This window comes from Homalodisca vitripennis, chromosome 4 (genome assembly GCF_021130785.1).
Source record: "Homalodisca vitripennis isolate AUS2020 chromosome 4, UT_GWSS_2.1, whole genome shotgun sequence".
Lineage (NCBI taxonomy): Eukaryota > Metazoa > Arthropoda > Insecta > Hemiptera > Cicadellidae > Homalodisca > Homalodisca vitripennis.
The window spans coordinates 60,653,444-60,672,244 of record NC_060210.1 but is presented as its reverse complement, the minus strand read 5'-3'; the positions used below and the strand labels follow the sequence as shown (position 1 = coordinate 60,672,244).

The 18,801-nt window shown below is 31.2% G+C and overlaps 1 protein-coding gene across 1 annotated transcript in view; it reads right to left on the bottom strand.

Moving 5' to 3' along the window:
* The window catches only part of LOC124359359 (tachykinin-like peptides receptor 86C), a 99,104-nt gene that overhangs the window by 13,877 nt on the left and 66,426 nt on the right, over nt 1-18,801 (bottom strand). The window contains exons 5-8 of the mRNA XM_046812038.1: nt 14,063-14,197; nt 12,291-12,362; nt 8,104-8,254; nt 5,110-5,306 (exon numbers count right to left, since the gene is read on the bottom strand). Of these exons, the coding sequence (XP_046667994.1) occupies nt 5,110-5,306; nt 8,104-8,254; nt 12,291-12,362; nt 14,063-14,197 (555 nt within the window). The remainder of the gene's footprint in view (nt 1-5,109; nt 5,307-8,103; nt 8,255-12,290; nt 12,363-14,062; nt 14,198-18,801) is intronic.

Here is an 18,801-nt window from a genome sequence, read left to right as displayed (position 1 = left end):
TTGCATCTAGGTATCAGAGTCTTAATCATCCCAATACTGACGTAATACCCAATGTAGAAACAGGGAGACGGAGAAAGTGTGTTGAAATTTGTTATACATGTCACAATGAGAGTTACCACTATCAGATATTTACCCTCAGGAAATAAGAACAAGTATTTCTGTTTTGTATAGATAAAATAACTGACGTGATAACAAGTTTGATTAAGACTTTTATGGAAAAAGGCTAAAGGACCTATCCGTACAGACAATGAAATTACTGTGCAAACGTTCCACTGATTATTTCCTTCCTTTGATGACCTGAATAAAATAAATATTTACCTTTATGAAGCACTCTGTATATCAAATGAAAGTCACAGATTTATAGACGAGCCATTTTTGAACATTATTAAAGACATCTCTTTCAGCTTAAATTAGAAGCGTCAACGTTGGAAAGGCTCCTTTAATATTAAAGGCCCTTCCTATTTAGTGTGAGACAAATAACACGAGTTCCCTTTAATCAATTAATTATTTAGTCAACTTTGAAACATCATACGAGTGTATTTGAGTGTGGTTTTGTAATTGAATATAGTTAATTGCCGAAATTTTCATATCATGCCTGAAAAAGTTTGACTTTACAAAAATCGCCTTCCTTAAGAAAGGAGACAAACAGTTCATAATTTTGTAATTTACTGAGCTATAACATACAAGAGATTTTATTTTAATTCGGTTACAGTAATAGTTAAAGGTAACTCTCCCGATTTATTATTTTGTTCTCTTGTCGTAATAGCTTTTAATATAAAATATATGCCCATGTACCAAGTTTTATTTTCTCTCAAAAGAATATAAATTTTAATGTTTAATGTAATAGGAACCTCCCAGTAAATGTAGAAAATGTCTACAATAAGATGACAAACAAAAGATCCAACATTGGAACGGAATCCACAAGTCTTTCAAACTCTTCTTCCTTGATCGAGACCAAGTCACTTTCTCATATAGTCACTTTCACTTACTCCTGTCTGCTTGCTTTCATCCTTTCTCTGGACTTTAGCGCTGGTATCAATATCAGGTGGTATTGTAATTGCTAACAACGTTTAATATATTTCTAAGAACATTAGTATCAGCCGTGATTTGGATTTGAAAAAATCATGGAATTTCAAAAAAACGATCACGAAGAAAAAGAATCCTGTGAATTCCAATGAAATCGTGGAAACGTTATTTCTACACCCAATAGTTTAAACAGAGATATTGTCGCTGCTACAAAGAAAAAGATTCGCAACACGAAAATATACAATTAGTTAGCCTAACTACAAATGTATTTTTAAAGTGTAGTATCGTTAACTCATAAATTTTACATGGTGTTCAGAAATAAATTTCGTGTAATACAGTGTATAACCTGTTTTTGCTTTAAAACATTAGAACAAAAAAGGTAAAAAAGTTAATTAAAAAGAAAATAGTAAAAGATAATTTAATCAGAATGGATAAAAATATTTATTTATATGTAAAATGGTACAAATTATTTATAGTTGTGAAACTTTTTATTTAAATTCATATATCTTTTAAAATAAATTCCCTGGAGACACAACCAGTAGAACACATGTTTCACAATTGAATGTAGGAAATGTACAGCTGAAGTTGTATCGATACTTATTATAACATGTAATACAACTTATATCGATAATCAATCATATTTTGAATACGATCATTAATTTATTTATGATATATATTTAATTATGAATTTAACACTTTTTAATTTTAGAAATTTATGGTTTGGGAATCTTTGAAATTAACACTAAATTGTACTAATAGTAAAAAAACTCTCAAGATATTTAACTTAGCAATTTTATATTAATAAAAGATTCAACGTATTTAAAACTTGGAAAATCAAAAAATTAATTTAATCTCATCAAAAAAGAAACTTTTTGATTAATTTTTACTAAGACAGCTAATCAAAATCAGTATTAAATAAACTTATACAAAACAAAAAAGAATTATCCAACTTTGTTAGTCCTAGAATATTTTAACAAGTACCAATAATTTTCAGGGGCTATTGAATACGGAAAGATGTGATTACTCAGGCACAAAATTAGATTATATAAAGATCCTTTTGTAATGCGTAGCGTAGTTACGTAGACCCTTCCTCAGAACTGAATGCTGTCAGTGTTATCCCATGTAGACACAGGACTATCTAGTTCCGGTAAAATGTACGGATGTACGGACTTGCGATGATCCTCTTAATACGATAGTCTATACGAGTCCCGTTTGTTTGGAAAGCCATAAAGCCAGCAATATTACGATACTTGGAATTAAAACGTGATCACACATCAAAGCGTTCCTGTCCTGCATGTTGCAGGACCGATATACAGTACTAGTTCAGTTATGTTATTTTGTCACAGCAACAAGTTAAACATTGGATAAATTACGAAGATGTAGTTTTAGCACCAACGAACTCAAAGCTTCTTTCATGGTAGTAATATTCTTGAAGTTCAGGAGACGATATTACCTGGGATATTATTTGATATAAAAACTAAATTCTATAGCTCATAGAATATAATTTTAATGTTTTAAAGGAGTTTAAAGCTAATTATTTTCATAATTTAAAAAATAATAAATGCATTTTAAAGATATTATTTAAAGTAGAGAGTCAGGAAAGCAAGGAAAACAAAACATCAACATGCTCAATAGGTTGCATGTATGTTGAGGTCGGTGACATCAACCTGTTGGCTCAACTTCCTTCCTGCAAGACTGCTCAGATGTACCCAACAGTTTGCAAACTTCTTTATTTGGAATAATTTTTTTGGGTTCCAGAGGACATTGATGACGAAAACGTGATATGTTTATTGAGTGTAAGATATCTTTATGTTAGGTTAAACTATTATTAGCTAAAAGTTTACTTTAATATGTCTAGCTGAACCTAGAATGCTCCCCTGACAGGGTCCAATTACTATTCATTTATCCTTTCTCTTTTTTCAACATCGGCCCTTTTCATGGTGTTATGGCGGACCACTACATCTTTAATTAAATCTATGTTATACTTCGCTTTAGCAGCCCACCCCATAATTCCGAGTATTATTTGATATTTACGTTCTAAATTACGCAATTTCAAAATTTGGTATATTAATTCATAAATTTTCTATGTATGGGTTGACTAGCTGTTTTGTCTAATGGGAGTGTATAAGAAGAGTGAGACAATAAAAATATAATATAATTTACTAGTTATAAATTATGCCAATAGATTAACCTGCCTTATCCATTTGTTAGAATGATTTTATTTAAGTATTTAGTAGACTTCAAAATTTCAATGCTCCTTAGAAGAATTGCAGAGTTGAGAATTTGTACCATATATTAAAAATTTGCAAGAACTAACACTTTTATATAAGTTAGGAAAATTTCATTTGCGTATTGCTTCGCGATGACTGATAACTGAGATATAACACATATTTAAGAATCTGTTTTCTCAGTTCGTTTACTGATCTATGAAATGTATAGGAACATCTCGCCATTTAAGCGAAGTAGGCCGATACATCGTCATTTGGAGTCCAGAGTGTGCCAGGGTTTGTACAACGAGATTGTTTATAATAGGAACGATATATTATTATTATTCATTATTCCCAATGAATATCACCGACTATAGGAACGCATGACGACATCCAGTCGTTGTTTGAAATTAGTTAAATTATGCGGTACTCAAATATTATCAAAAATAAACTCATGTTTGCCTGTGCGCTTCAAGCAAATTCAACCGGTAAGATAATTTCTCACGACAATCACTATGCACATGGTAACTTGATAGCCTTTTTAAGTGCATTCCATCTAATACGAGTAGCATTCAGTCGAGTTATGAGCTTAAAACCGAACATGCTGCACACTATTAAGCCCTCAGAGGAATATACCTTTCGTGAGAAGGTGAAATTTGAATTAATCTTACTCTAGAGATAAATTTACTGGAATTTTCCAAAATTTTTCAACAATGGGTCTGCTAGGTAATTAGTAAAACAATAATATTTTTTAATAGTTGTATGTTTTAGCTATAAATGTAGTGAAATAAAACATTGAATAGAAAACTAAGATTTAGATACTAACACAATATTGACTTCATCAAAGTGGTTTCTATAGACTTGTAAGAGACCCTATTTTGTTAATCTCAAGGATGTAAAAACTGGTTTACGTAGTAAAAGTTTATTTCTTCCATCACGGCAGTACACATGGGTCTGATAGGAACTCCCTATCGGTCAGAAAGGGGTCTTAATATCTATTCGAATTTACAATAGTCTTGGCAGGCACATGCTTTTCACTAAGTTATATTTTTGACGTAATCTGCTTCGATAACAATACTCAGATTTTCACAAAGTATCAAAAACATTTTCCTCTGCCATTACAATATATTTGCATGAGGTACAGATATATAAAAATGTATTGTGGTGTTATGAGGAATTCTTACTGTAGTGTGTTTTTGGGCTCCTCATAAACAGCCAGTGGTAAGGTACATGTGATGAACATATATTTTACATGTAAAAATACACGATAGAGGTACCTGGATACATCCATAGTGTATTTGTGGGTTGCCCATAAAGATAGTCGTGGTGAGCAATAGAAGGTGAGATATTTATGTTGGACATACCAGTTCGGTGTAAAATTCCACTGTAGAGGCACCTGACATCCATCCGCCAGTAGAAGGTGAGGTGTATGTGTTCGACATACTAGTTGGGTGTAAAAATCCACGGTAGAAGTACCTGACATTCGTCCGCCAGTAGAAGGTGAGGTATATGTGTTGGACATACTAGTTGGGTGTAAAATTCCACTGTAGAGGTACCTGAAATCCATCCGCCAGTAGAAGGTGAGGTATATGTGTTGGACATTCCAGTTGGGTGTAAAATTCCACTGTAGAGGTACCTAACATCCATCCGCCAGTAGAAGGTGAGGTATATGTGTTGGACATACCAGTTGGGTGTAAAAATCCACGGTAGAGGTACCTGACATTCGTGCGCCAGTAGATGATGAGGTATATGTGTTGGACATACTAGTTGCGTGTAAAATTCCACTGTAGAGGTACCTGACATCCATCCGCCAGTAGAAGGTGAGGTATGTGTGTTAGACATACCAGTTGGGTGTAACTATCTACGGTAGAGGTACCTGGCATTCATCCAGTAGTATATGAGTGGGTTGACCATGGCGTTGGACATGGCGAGCCAGTAGAAAGTGAGGTATATGTGTTGGACATACTTGGAGTACCCGATGTCTCTGTGATAGTGAGCGTACAGGAAGTAACAGTGATATGGGAGCCAGCACACGCCGAATATTGTGACTATCACTATAAACATCCGCACCACCTGGAACACGTACAAAATAAATGTCGTTTAAGGTATAATAGGTGAGCGTTAATGAGGCTTATTAATCGAAAGCCCGTAAAAATGTTCAATTTCTATCTTTTCTGTCCACACGATATCTTGATCATGAGTTGATCTAAATAATTCAAATTTTACATAAACTTAATTTATATATAGGCTACATCTGCTTAGGCGAAATATATTCATCTATTTTGCATGTGAAACTGGCTACAATGATATGAAATGTTCATATGTGACATAGTAACACATAAGTATCGGCCACATACCTCGATAAAAATTTCATATATAGACTTTAATCTTTGCGTTTTTAAAACGTTTTTCTTCATACAAAATAATGAGTTCTTTGACGGTTAATGTCCATCCACGGAATTTGGCTGAGCAACGTTGAAGCTCATCACTGAGTACTTTGTTAACGCTATTCTTCTGTCTACCTGGGGGCTTGTAAAATTACTCCTCAATATCAATATCTGAATTTGTTTGTCCGAAGGACATCTTCAGAATGAAATGAGCTACAGACTTGAAATTTTGCTGTTTTTGAAAACAGACTAGAGTCTTACGTACTAGTACCCTGTAAAAATAAATAATTGTACGTGCGAAATATGATTCCTATAGTGAAGGCAATATTCCTTCAAATTCCCCAAGGTCGAATCTTCAAATACACGCAATCCATTTGTCTCAAGACAAGCATAGAATCTAATGAGCTACACGATATACTCAGATATGGAACTTTCTCTGTCATTAGCGTTGAATAAACGAGCCAATAAATAATTATAGTAAGGCAGTGCTCCTTAGTTTTAAACTATTTTGGTTTTGTAATTTATGTAATAAACGCGTATTTAAAATTATTATGTATTCATAAACTACTTATTAATTAAAATTTACATACCAAATGTTTGATATTAAATCTCAAATAATGCAAATAAAAAATAATTTTCAACAATATAACTATTTAAGGATATCCTCACTGAGGATAGAATAGAATATAAATGGTCTTGTTCACTTCACAAGTTATTACGTGCATTTAAAGTAACACCTTTGAATCTTGGGAAATATTTATAATCTGGTTTACCTACTGTAAAAGTTTTGGATTTTATCTTTAACAACTTTTATTTGGGTCATACATTCTCGTGTATGAATGACTTATATGTTCAGGGAGTGATAGTATTTTAACGAATCTTATTTTAAGAAATGATATTTTCTAAGTTATTTATAAGTTTAGTAATCCACATGTTTTTATATGACGTAGTGAGATTAAATTTGTTTGTAAATCAAATATATATTATTCACTTAATTTATATTTCAAATAATACTGAAAAACATTTGTATTATTTTACTTTACAATATATCTCTAAACTCTACTAAAAATATATGCAACTCCTTGTAAAATGATAAAACTGTTCTTCTGTTTTAAAAGCAGGCGTTAAATAGGAGAAGTCAAAATATTAGTTAAAATGAAAAGAAAACACATTCTCCCAACAGAAAACCAACTGCAGCACCCTTACACGACTGTACTGATATTCTGAGATTAATCTACGCCATGTATGCGTACTGTAAGATCGGTGCTGGCCACCACAGGGATTAATTAACTCATCATTCATGGACCTAATCACGTTACTGACTGACAGTCCTTAGCATCAAAACTCCACACGCTCCTCCATGTATTCAATTATAGTTTGATAATATACTTAATTTAAATTAGACTCTATTTTCATTATTGGTAACTAAGTATTAATATTACTTACAATTTTATAAATAAATATAGATGTACATACATACGTATATAAAAATTACTCATATATTTATTAATTTATACCTTTACAATGCAGATGTTAGATTTTAAACACAGGGTAGGGCCATGTGTCCTACTTAACTGAAATTTGATGTAATAATTAAAATAACTATAAAATATTATATAACAAAATATGTACATTATTAATATATTATAACTATGAATGCATATTTATTGATTATGATTCCTTAAATGCATGTTATTTTATTCGTCAAATGGCCACCCATCCCGACTGAAGTAGCTGTGTCAAATATGTTAATCCTTTATGAATATTGTATATTTTTCTAATTTTAGATTGAACAGTGATCTAAAGGGTGAATAAGAGATCAGATTGCAGATCTCGAAACGTAGTGTTACTGATTTCTTCTTTCACTGAACGATGGAAAATGTCCGGAAAATCCTGTTTCCTTCACAATCCTTCCATCGTCAAAAATAACCTTCAAACAAAGTAAAGGGTGTTATTGCCCTTCTTTGGTTTAGAACTTAAAGTAAGACTTTAAACCACACTCCATTCTATCTGCCTATAGCTTATTACAGTACGCAGTCCCAGGACTAGTATTAGCGCTATAAATAAATGTTTCAAAGGAAAGATTTTTTTTATAAATTTGAGGTGTGATATTTTCAATTATTCAAAAAAATATAAACTTCTCTAAAAATGTACAAAACACATACACACACACACAAATTTGTGTTAGTAGCGTCGATATTTCCTTAAAAAAGAGCACTAGGTTCCTACCATACAATTTATTCCCGTGTACATTATGTAGATGGATCAAAGTAAAAACAGATCTGAAAGGGTTTAATACTTAAGACAGGCTAATAACTCATATCTTGAAATTTGTTTAAAAAATTAATTCCATAATGAAAACTTTAACCCAGACAAGCATCACCAAGAAACAATACTCCACTATTTATTTATTATCAATGAAAGAACCCGATTGCAATAACTATTACTACTCATTAAAAGGGGGTTAATGGATTAACGATTACCTTCCTTTTGGACTTGATGGACTCAAGCTGCCTTTGAGTGAGCTCTCCGATGGATCGACTACCCCACAACTCCCTGCCCATGGCCGTGTAGCAGCAGACCATCGCCGTCATAGGGACTACATATGTCACCAGGAACAGGATAAGGTTATACCTTTGAACAAGTATATTACAAAGATCAGATTAAATATTTGTGGTGGAAATATTGTACTATATTTGAATGTATGGATATTTTTACGCCTTGGTAAATTAGTCCATCTCCTAGCCATACGTTTTTAATTAGTCTAATTATACCTTGCATAAAAAGATTTAGCTCGATTTATGTATACAATGCAGATTTTCATGTTGAAACTAATAAGATTTTGTTTAACTACACTAAACATTTCATTTATATAAGAATGCAGTTTTGCACATGAACCTCTGCGTTTAAGCGTCATATTTAAATTGATATTCCATATAATTCACAGCTGCTATGAAACATTGAAGTTATTCTTAGACACAAATAAAAGTCAGAGCAAGCTTAAAAATATATAGCTTAACAATGTTAACTTTGGAAGTAAGGTTCCATTACTTATACAGAATAATTTATTTTGAGTGTACATTTAAATTTGTAACAACATTTTAACATACTCATATAATCAGTAAAACTAATGTAACGTAAAACATTAAATAGTAAATAGTTTTCTACTGAGACATTTTGTTTCCACAATTTTCATATTGCTACAGAGATTACAAACATGTCTGCAAAGAATTAATTAGTTAGCAAAGGTATTAAACATTATAATTTCTGAATGTATATATATATATATATATATATATATATATATATATGATATGTTGTTGCAATCATACAGCCAGGTTACGTTCAACAATAAATATTTAAATGAGAAAACTAATGCTACTACATTTATTGGGAAACATATCTAAAGAGTACGTTTTGCTTGTGTCTGAGTAAAGTAGAAAGCTTTAGAAATTAAAAATAAAATGGTACAAGAGTTACAGGCGCTGCTCATATGTGTAGCAGTAAAGTTTACTTGATAAGTAATGGATCTTTACAATTATTGATTACACAGGAAGTTGCCTAACAAAGTTTAACTTTAACGCAAATATGCTAAATTTGTATAAAACATATACCCAAATCTGTTTTAATTTTGAGAATTTGGGCGATTTAAAAAAAGAACCACATCATTATTAGGATAAAACAGTGTCAAACGAGATAAAAAAGGAAGGAAATAAGTAAGTATATAAACAATTAGTTAAATTCTTTCTTGACTATACATAATTTTGTTTATTACAACACCAAATTAACGTCTTTTAAACAGTTTATGAATCCTACAATACATAATAAAATATCTCTGAAATAACCATAAAAATCTAGGTGATTATTAAATTCTAGGGCTCACGTTGTGTTGTACCCAATTTAAGGGCATTTTTAAACAAATATTATTCTAGCTGGCTGGGCTAAACCATTTATGAAATAATAAATACCTTTCCCTAAAGCCCATGTATAGATGAGTGTGCGCGCGCGTATGTGTGTGTGTACAATTTATAAACATATATTATATATTTGTACATATATATATTATATATATATATATATATATATATATATATATATATTATATTATATATATATATATATATATATAATACTACAATAATTATATTTTTTTAATCAAATTATATTAAAATTTATTTTTTATTAATTTATAGTTTATTGTGTTGAGATTAGAAGATAAATAAAGTTGCTCAAAAATGTAATAAACTCCAAAAATTAAGCGATTGATGCCTAATTAAATCGGCAGGTACTCGTAAAGCCTTCTAAAACCTTTTGTTTCATGTAGTTCCGAAGCTCAAGTTTACCGAAGATGGGTTCAAAGGGATTTTCGTATTACGTGCTCAGAGAAACATTGGAGAGATGAGACTTTGTTCTGCTTTTGCATGAGTTGCTATTCAAAGTTTTGTCCCGAAAGTACATATTTCTGTCTGAAGTGTTATCCGATTTTATACTTAGGAATGTTGTGATTGAAATTTTGAATGTTTTGTTAGGTCATCCCTAATCAAGCCATAAATTGTAAAATAAAAAATGTGAGGATCGACCCAGAAGTATGAGATTTTGTAAATTTATTTCTCTTTTTCTTATTATTAATACAATTAAGTGAACTATTTTGTTATGAATAATTTCTTACATAAAACAAATTTAAAGTGTGCGTATTAAATATCAATTAGAGTTACTTACAGTAATTGCTGAAGGCAAATGACAAAGATGGAACGTATTCAAAAAAATGGAAGAAGAGGAAATAATTAGTGGAAACTTGATCGGGGATCCGATAAGGAAAATGAGCTGTCAAGAAATGTACGAATAACAATGCTCTGCTGCGAGATCGGGTGGCCTAAATTGAACTCCCCGGTTAGGGCTATTGTTCGTGATCTGAGAGTAAGGTTGTAGGATGTTCAATACTCGTGTGCGTTTGCGGTGACGTTAATGAAGTTATCAGTTCATCCCATGGTTGCAAATAGGCAATGGGTTATTCATTTAAAGTGGTTTGGACTTTAACCCTGTTTCTCTATACATTTATCACAGTTAATATAAATAATACTATATGATAAAATGTTCCATCTTTCGATCAAATTAATCTTTAAAGATCTATTTTCAAAGGAATATGGGGAATTGAACGTAATCAAATGAAACTTATATCCAACGCAACGTCATTACGACAGATTCATGCAGAGTGTGAGGATTCCAATGAGAGTACAGTTGGAACTGAACATTTTGTCTCAGTAAACCCATTTTCAATATTGAAATTCTGAGTCTGTACATCAATGAGTTTAGTTTTATTATTTTTTAAATTTGAAACAAATCCTCTCATGTGATATGAACATAAATATTAGACATTCCTAACTGAAAATTAATAAGGAGATAAATCGAGATGCGATGATTGATACACCAGGCAATACTGCGCGGTATGTAAGGTGACATACGATGTAGAGTACCGGAAAGGTGAAAAATCTCAAGAATAAATACTTTGAAACGGGGGCAATGATGGATTGAGATTCACCTTAAAACGCCTAGTTCTAAAAATAAGTATTATAAGTAGCATTCACCATCAATGTCCAACACCAATTTTCACACATTCGTTTCATCCAAAACTGAATTGTCAATAAACTCTTCTCGTGTGTGATCTTCACAGTTTCCAAGCAAGCACCAAACCAGTGAGAAGAGTACACATTAAATTAAACACATCAAAAATATTAACAGTTAAATCCCTCTCTCATAATATAACACACAATTGTTTTTGCCTCTTTGGTTTCATGTATGCTTTTGCAGAAAAGATATTATTAATACTTATTAATATTAATATTAATAAGTATTAATATATATTAATACTTAATTATTAATACTATTATTATTTACACATTAAATTACTATCAAATTATTTACATTATTATCATAATAAAATAAAAAATGTTATTTTAGTTTAAAAAAATAAATAAATTAAAAAATGAAAGAAAGTTTAAAAATATGTTACAAATTGAAATATATATTCAAGTACTTTATACTTATATTTTAACACCATAATATTGCCTTGAAAAGTGGTATAAACAAAAATATTTTCAGGTTTCCAAGTTGATGATTTTAAAATCGAGTGAAATTAATTGTTTAAAGCAACTGAAACTATTTCGGCCGTATTCTCTCTATCTTTTGTATTTCCTCGCTGGACACTGGCTATTGTAGAGTATTAAACGTTATTAATTATAGACGGGCAATTAACACTGTGTGCAGTTGAGAGAGACAGAGCTGAAGCTGGCACAGAACAAGGTCAGGGAGCTGTGTCTATTGGCAGTGTTAGGTCAAGTCTCTCTAGCGTAAAGCTTTCATCGACCCTATTCAGACTGTAGGGTATTTTACCTCATTGTCCAATAAGTAGTTTGTATATATGTTTTGTAATCATCAGATTCGGTATATCTATGTAAAGACGAGACACAACTTACTAGCTGGTTAAAACATCTGACAAAAACAGTTTAGGAATTGGTGATAAAGAATATTTATCATGTTGTGATAACAATATTCATTATATATCGTAAATCCTTTCAAACCATATTGAATTGGGAGTCACAAATATCTAAAATTAGAAAATAAATAGAATACAAATAAATTAGTAGATGTAAAAGTATGAAAAGGACCTTACACGTAGTCCATTGTTGAGACTGTGGGCTGCCCATCGGGCCATACAAGAATACACGCAGTCTGGCCAGATCCTCTAGACATGTAACAGAGACAAATCGTGGTTAATTCTAACAAATCACATCTGTAATTGTACTGTCCTGTGTTAATATGTCAATTGTACCGCATTCCTAATTAATTAAGATACACAGTAATTTCAATTTAATCAAAGAGTAATTACAGTAATTTCAATGGTTGAAAGAACAAAAAAGTTAATTTAACGTACGAAAATAAAAGCTAAACTCACTAGAATTTTGAATTTACTTTTTTTGCTTGGCCTTTTTTTATCAAAAATACGAGTACAAGGTTTTACAGCCCTTCCTGTTTAAATATAAAATTCATTGATACACACACAAAATTATAGTCTTGCTACTAATCTTTAAAAATATAAATAATTTTCTTACTTTAATAAAAACTTAATAAAAATTTATTTAAAGAATATTCTGTAATCATCTCCTCAAATTTTGATCAAAACACCAACTAATATTTTATTTGAATTTAAAATGACCGAATATTAGAATTCTTTTAAAATTAAATACTTGAACAATTGTAGTAATTATTAAAATAAATCAAAACTAGAAAATTTACTCTAAAGTAAAAATCTAAAGGATCCAAAAAGTTGCAAAACCGAAGGTTAAAAATTCAAAGTTAATACCCAAAAGTTAAAAATTATCGAAAGTTTCCTGATGAACAGATACTTCACCAACATCAAACAGGAAACTTTTTACTTCAATATATAACATTTTATTAACACTCATATTTCCAGGTATTTTAATATTTAGTTACTATGAAAGTATTAAAATAAAATGATGGAATTTGACTTCGATCTTAAATTGAAGACTATTGGAGAATCCACAGGCACACTAATTACTTATACCCGGAAGCTATATCTTTCGTAAACTGACCCAGTTCATCAGTTTGGGCCAGGAACTATAAGAGGGCGGTGATAACAATTTTGAAATCATACACAGGTGAACCTATTATTAAGCTCATGTTTTTTCACTGCCATCACAATACGGGATTTCCTAAGAAAAAGTGAAAAATTCCTTTCACTTTTTACTCTATATTACATTAACTGTTTTACGTTCAGTACTATACAAGCTATAATTTTAATGAATCTAACCAATGGGCACTGGAAGCCGATTTAAATACAAGCCGCACCAGTAAATGTACATGTAGGGTATTTAAGCCCCTCAATATATTTTTAACTATATTTTGCACAATGATATACACCTACCTAAGCTATGCCTTATGCATTAACGATCATAACGCCTGTCTTTGAAAGACGTGTCATGGGTATTTCAAATGCATGGCCTAGGCCAATATGCAAAATGCCTTAAGGGCTGTTGTTATAAGAGCATAATGCTGCAAACCATATTTCATAAGGTTTATTGATTACATATGTTGCTCTTTTTTAAGTTAGTTCAATATGAAACCTTTAACGGTCACCATTTTATATAGGATGACTATTCTAGGAATCATTCTATCATTATAACACATTGAGTTTTTAAAGTACTGAAGCTTTGAGTATTACTTTTTAAATATTAAAAATATTATTTGGGTGTTTTATGATATTTTACACACTTTGTACCGTAATTTATTGTGTTTTATGTTGTTCCAGGAATATCACTTAATTAAGGAATTAAGACATACAGTATATCCATTTAAAAGATCAAGATAGTTTTTATAAAATAAAGAAATAGATTTAAAATAATTATCATGTGCAAAGAAACTCACTTATAAGTTATAGTAGTAGAGTAAAGCAAGCAAGGTGACCCTAGAACCAGACTAGTGAACCATATGGTAATGATTGTCATCTGGGCTATGGTCTTGGACATGCGAGGCTTTAGTGGTCTGTTGATGGCTAGGAACCTAAAAACACAGAAATATATAATTAAGTATGCTCTACATAGTCTGATTTTGAAGATATAGAGAGTAAACTATCAGATTTGTAAACCGGATGCTAATGGTTGTCATCTGGGCTACGAAGCTTTAGTTGTATGTTGATGGCAAGGAGCCTAATAACACAGAAATATATCTATAAGTATGTAGTCTGGTGTCGAGATACAACAAGTAAGCTAGCAGATTCGTAAACCAGATAATTACGTCTGGGCTATATCCATAGATATGTCAGTTTGTAGCGGTATAACCTAATACAATATTATATTTCAATATTTGACATCCTTCTCTATACAAAATCTTGAAATATACAATATAACTCATTATGTACTATAGAATTTAAAAATCTAATTTAATTAGTTACCAAATTTCTGAATTTTTGTTCGTTTTGCCTATTTAAGTACCTATTTGAGGTTCAAATACATTAATAAAGAAGCATTAGCTTTTGTTTTGAGATTGTACGTATTACAAATCAGAGTTTTGGCGTGATAAACAGAAAGTAAAATAATTGAAACGTTGCGTCATGAGGATTTAGTGCTAGGTAAGTAATATGATAAGTCCATCAGCAGTTTCAATCAACTCTTAAGGTGATTATTTACCGATTACGCTGAAGTTACATCCGTACCAAACCATTTGTTAGACTGTTTGTTGAGTGTTGAAGATAGCTTCTACCATCTACTATCAGGGGTGGCTTAGATAAGCTGATTTAATGTTTTATATCAGCATCTTCTATTGATCTCTATTAGTGATCATATTAAAGGATTGATTGGTGCTCAGACCACCTTCAGTATGATCCACAGAAGAGAATACTGCTATTTGAAACAAATTGGTGGTTGTCAATTAGGTTTCTTTAATATTATATACGTATAACAGATTAATACGTTCTGAGATTTATGCATTAATCATAATTTATTTGACATTTCTATATCATATTATTTTAAAGTTTGGAACATTTTTATTAATAACCCAGTAAACTAACTTTTTCTAATAGTAGTATTGCTGCTGGTATGAGAAATATATATTACGCAAAATAAATAAGATGCCTTTTGATTTGGTAGAGTAAAACAGTAAATTTAATAATGTTAGGTTGTCACGCACAGACATGTTTGTAACAGTTATGTTATGAAATTCATTTAAATGAACGGTCGGGCTCTTTTAATTGACTGTGGAAGCCATAATTTTCGGAAGGTCCATTAGGAGAAATTGCTTTATAGGAGCTTATTTCCCGCTTACTATACAAACAAAAACACTGATTTCCAAATCAAACTACAAACAGATACGATTATTAGACGAAGATACATGGCCAATTATTACAAGTTCTATTCAAAGTCTTTAGTACCTAAACTTATTTCCATATCCATATCCTCTCATTACATCTAACCTTTAAATATTGTGACATTAAATTTGGATGCTATTACTTCAGCTTTACTCTTATGACGTGCTTCCAAGTATTTTAAGCTTCGCAAGGGATCTGATAAAGTTCAATAATGATCACTTCTTTCGAACTCAAGACAGATCGATTCTCCAAGTAATGAATTCCCTCAACTCTCCTCAGTTTTATTCCAATATCGAAATGTCATACCTTACATGAGTGATGAATCCTGCGAGAAATCTCTTGACCGTTATCGTCTCATTGCAGCGGAAATCTGCAGTGATCCCGTTTAAGAGTAATCAGTCATTCTGAACTAACCAGTGAGAAATAAGAGATTTCAGCAAACCCAAATACTCAGCACTGTTTCAGGCAATTTAGGATTTATGGAATTGATAGTTTCTTATGTGTTTGTATGACAGATAAGTTGGAAAACATGCAATGCAGCTAAAAATGGCCATTTGCTCTTGCACATTCATCAAAAGTTACGTTTCGTGCTCATTTATTTGCAACTATTAAAAGGAACTTTTTTTGTTTTCAAAACAAAGTTCATACATTCAAATCTTTAATTAAAAATTTTATTGATCCATAGATTCGGTTTCTTAACAATGTTAATAATATTATTATAATTAATCTAATATAAAAACATGTTCTAATGTTTTCCTGCTCGTAGGAAGTATAGTTGTTTTGCTTTATGTTAAGAGCTTATAAGAAATACAATGATAACTGCACTTAGCGGAACTTGAAATTGAGCTTTGAAAAACATAAACAAACACTCATTAAATAAAACCTTAATAGCACACTCCTGTCTATTCCATATACATTAACAGAAATATAAATGACTTTTAAAACTCTATCTCGCTCTGCAATTGTACAGCTATGTTTACTGTATGGACGCCTCGGTTTATGCTGTTAATAGCTCACTCAAGATCACTGAAGTGATTAACCATTCTGTTTTAAAATCAAAAAACTATTCTGATTTAGAGCCAGGATTACATCAATGTTATATCCTAAATCTTACTAAGGCAGTGAATAATTGTTTCACTCATAATATTAAATTTCATTATTTCTCCAAGCGATTAGAGACAATCGCATAAAGATAAATTGCTGTCGAATCCTAATGTTCTCAGTATTTCCAAATTATGATTCTCTGAACACGTAATCAGTTTTGTTCCTTAGTTTGTAGCCTTAGCGATGTGGATCATTCAAGTTTTGAAAAAGAAAATCTGAAGCCATCTTGCGTATGCAATATTGAAGTTAGAGACTGGCTGGTTGGAGTTTTGTAGTTTATTCATATACGTAGTACAATCATGGCTGCGCGTAGGATATTCCTGTCTAAAAAAAACCTGGAGTTATTAAGCTGGTTAGAAAAAATGTGCTAGATAATTTCGACTTCCCCCTTTTAGTAGTCGCTATTGTATGGTAGACCTAGTTTTTTATAGGGACTATCTACACAGTCACGATTTATATGGAGAAACTAGTTGTCTCAGAGTTCTTAAGAACAAATTTTATTTGAGAGATTTGTTCTGATAATGTGATCCGGCAATTAGATTTGGAATGGCAAATTTTCAAAGATATGAAAAATTAAATTTGGGTTTTCTAATAATTATTAATTTTTTCAAAGGATTCGGGCTTGGTCTCCTGAGGTATCTTTAATATTGGGGTTTGGGGGGGCTTTAATAGTAAGATTTTACTGGCCATTTGTAGCATCGGTGTGATACCGGAGTAATTAACAGATGTTCTATAAATATTTGTTTGATTATGAGATAATTTATAAATTAAAAAGAAATTTTGATAAATAAATCAGGTTTTATTAATTATTAAGAATTATTTTAAGATAAACATTTCAAAATAAAAGAGAATCAGCAATAAAATTATTTGGCGACACTGTTGTGGTAGCAGACAGAAATACTTTTGCAAGAAATTTTAAACGAATATTATAATTTCAACATAATCAAGTGGCCAGTGACCATTGGGAACATCGTTGAGGTATAAGGATATGGACTATTAGAAAAAATATATTTTGTTTTCCAACCTCTATATATCTTAAAAAGATATCATTTAACACACGCGGTTCATCACTTAAAAATAAAAACAAAATCATTGTGATTTTGTGATCCATAAACCCCTATGGATGGTTTATTTTCATGGGATTTTTACTTTTCAACTTTCTCATTTTCAAGAACGATGAAATTTAAAATAAAAGTAACTTATGTTCTCATAAAACAAAATACAGTTTTTTTCATGGCCCCATAGACGTTGAAATATGTTTTCAGTTACTACAAGAACTATATTATTGTTTTATTACTTCTCGCTGTCATATAATGATGAATCCTGGCACAAAACAACGTATTATTTTTTTAAATATGGAAAAATCTTTAAACTGGGATAATATGGTATATCTCTAATGGAATAGATTTATTTTCACAACTGATTTCGTATGCCATTTATAAAGGAAATGTACATGACATACCTGTTTTCAGTCTGTATTAAAAACGCTGAGACTTCACTAACTTATCACTAATTCTCCAAATTTGCCGATATCCAAAACATTTGAAATTTATGTCTCTTGTTAAAATGTCACATGGCAGTATTCACTTTGCTTAACACATTTATTTCTAATGCAAATACTGGTTGCCATCATGGTTACCATAAGACCAACGAAAAAGTGTTCACTAACATTGTTAAACTCATGTTGCTTAAAGCTCAGCCAAATCCATGGAAGGAATTGGACAAATATCGACTTAGTGTTGCCTATATAAACATATAGTCTAATTTAAAATGTTGACTATTTATGTTGGGTAATTCTTGATATATCATGTGGACAGGCAGACAGACATGAAGTTTTCTAGCCCCTAAACGTAAACTTCCCTAACGTTCAGCATATATACGTGTTTGCGTGTCGCGGCGTATGCATTAGAGGGTTCGGGAAAACAGTGAAACGAGGGACGTACTCATCGAATATTTATAAATAAACCTCCTTGACTGGCATAATGGCCAAACAGTGGTGAAATATATTGTTTAAATTAACTTTCTGTTAAGAGAAAGAAGAGTTATTGAATAGTAAATAGTGATTGATGACATTTTTGCACACAAGATAGATGTTTGTATAAGGGATGAGGGCGAATTAATAACGCTGTTGCACCTAGGAGATATATAACTGATCGGAGAGTTGTTTGGAATGACAAAAAGTATAATTGCTACATAT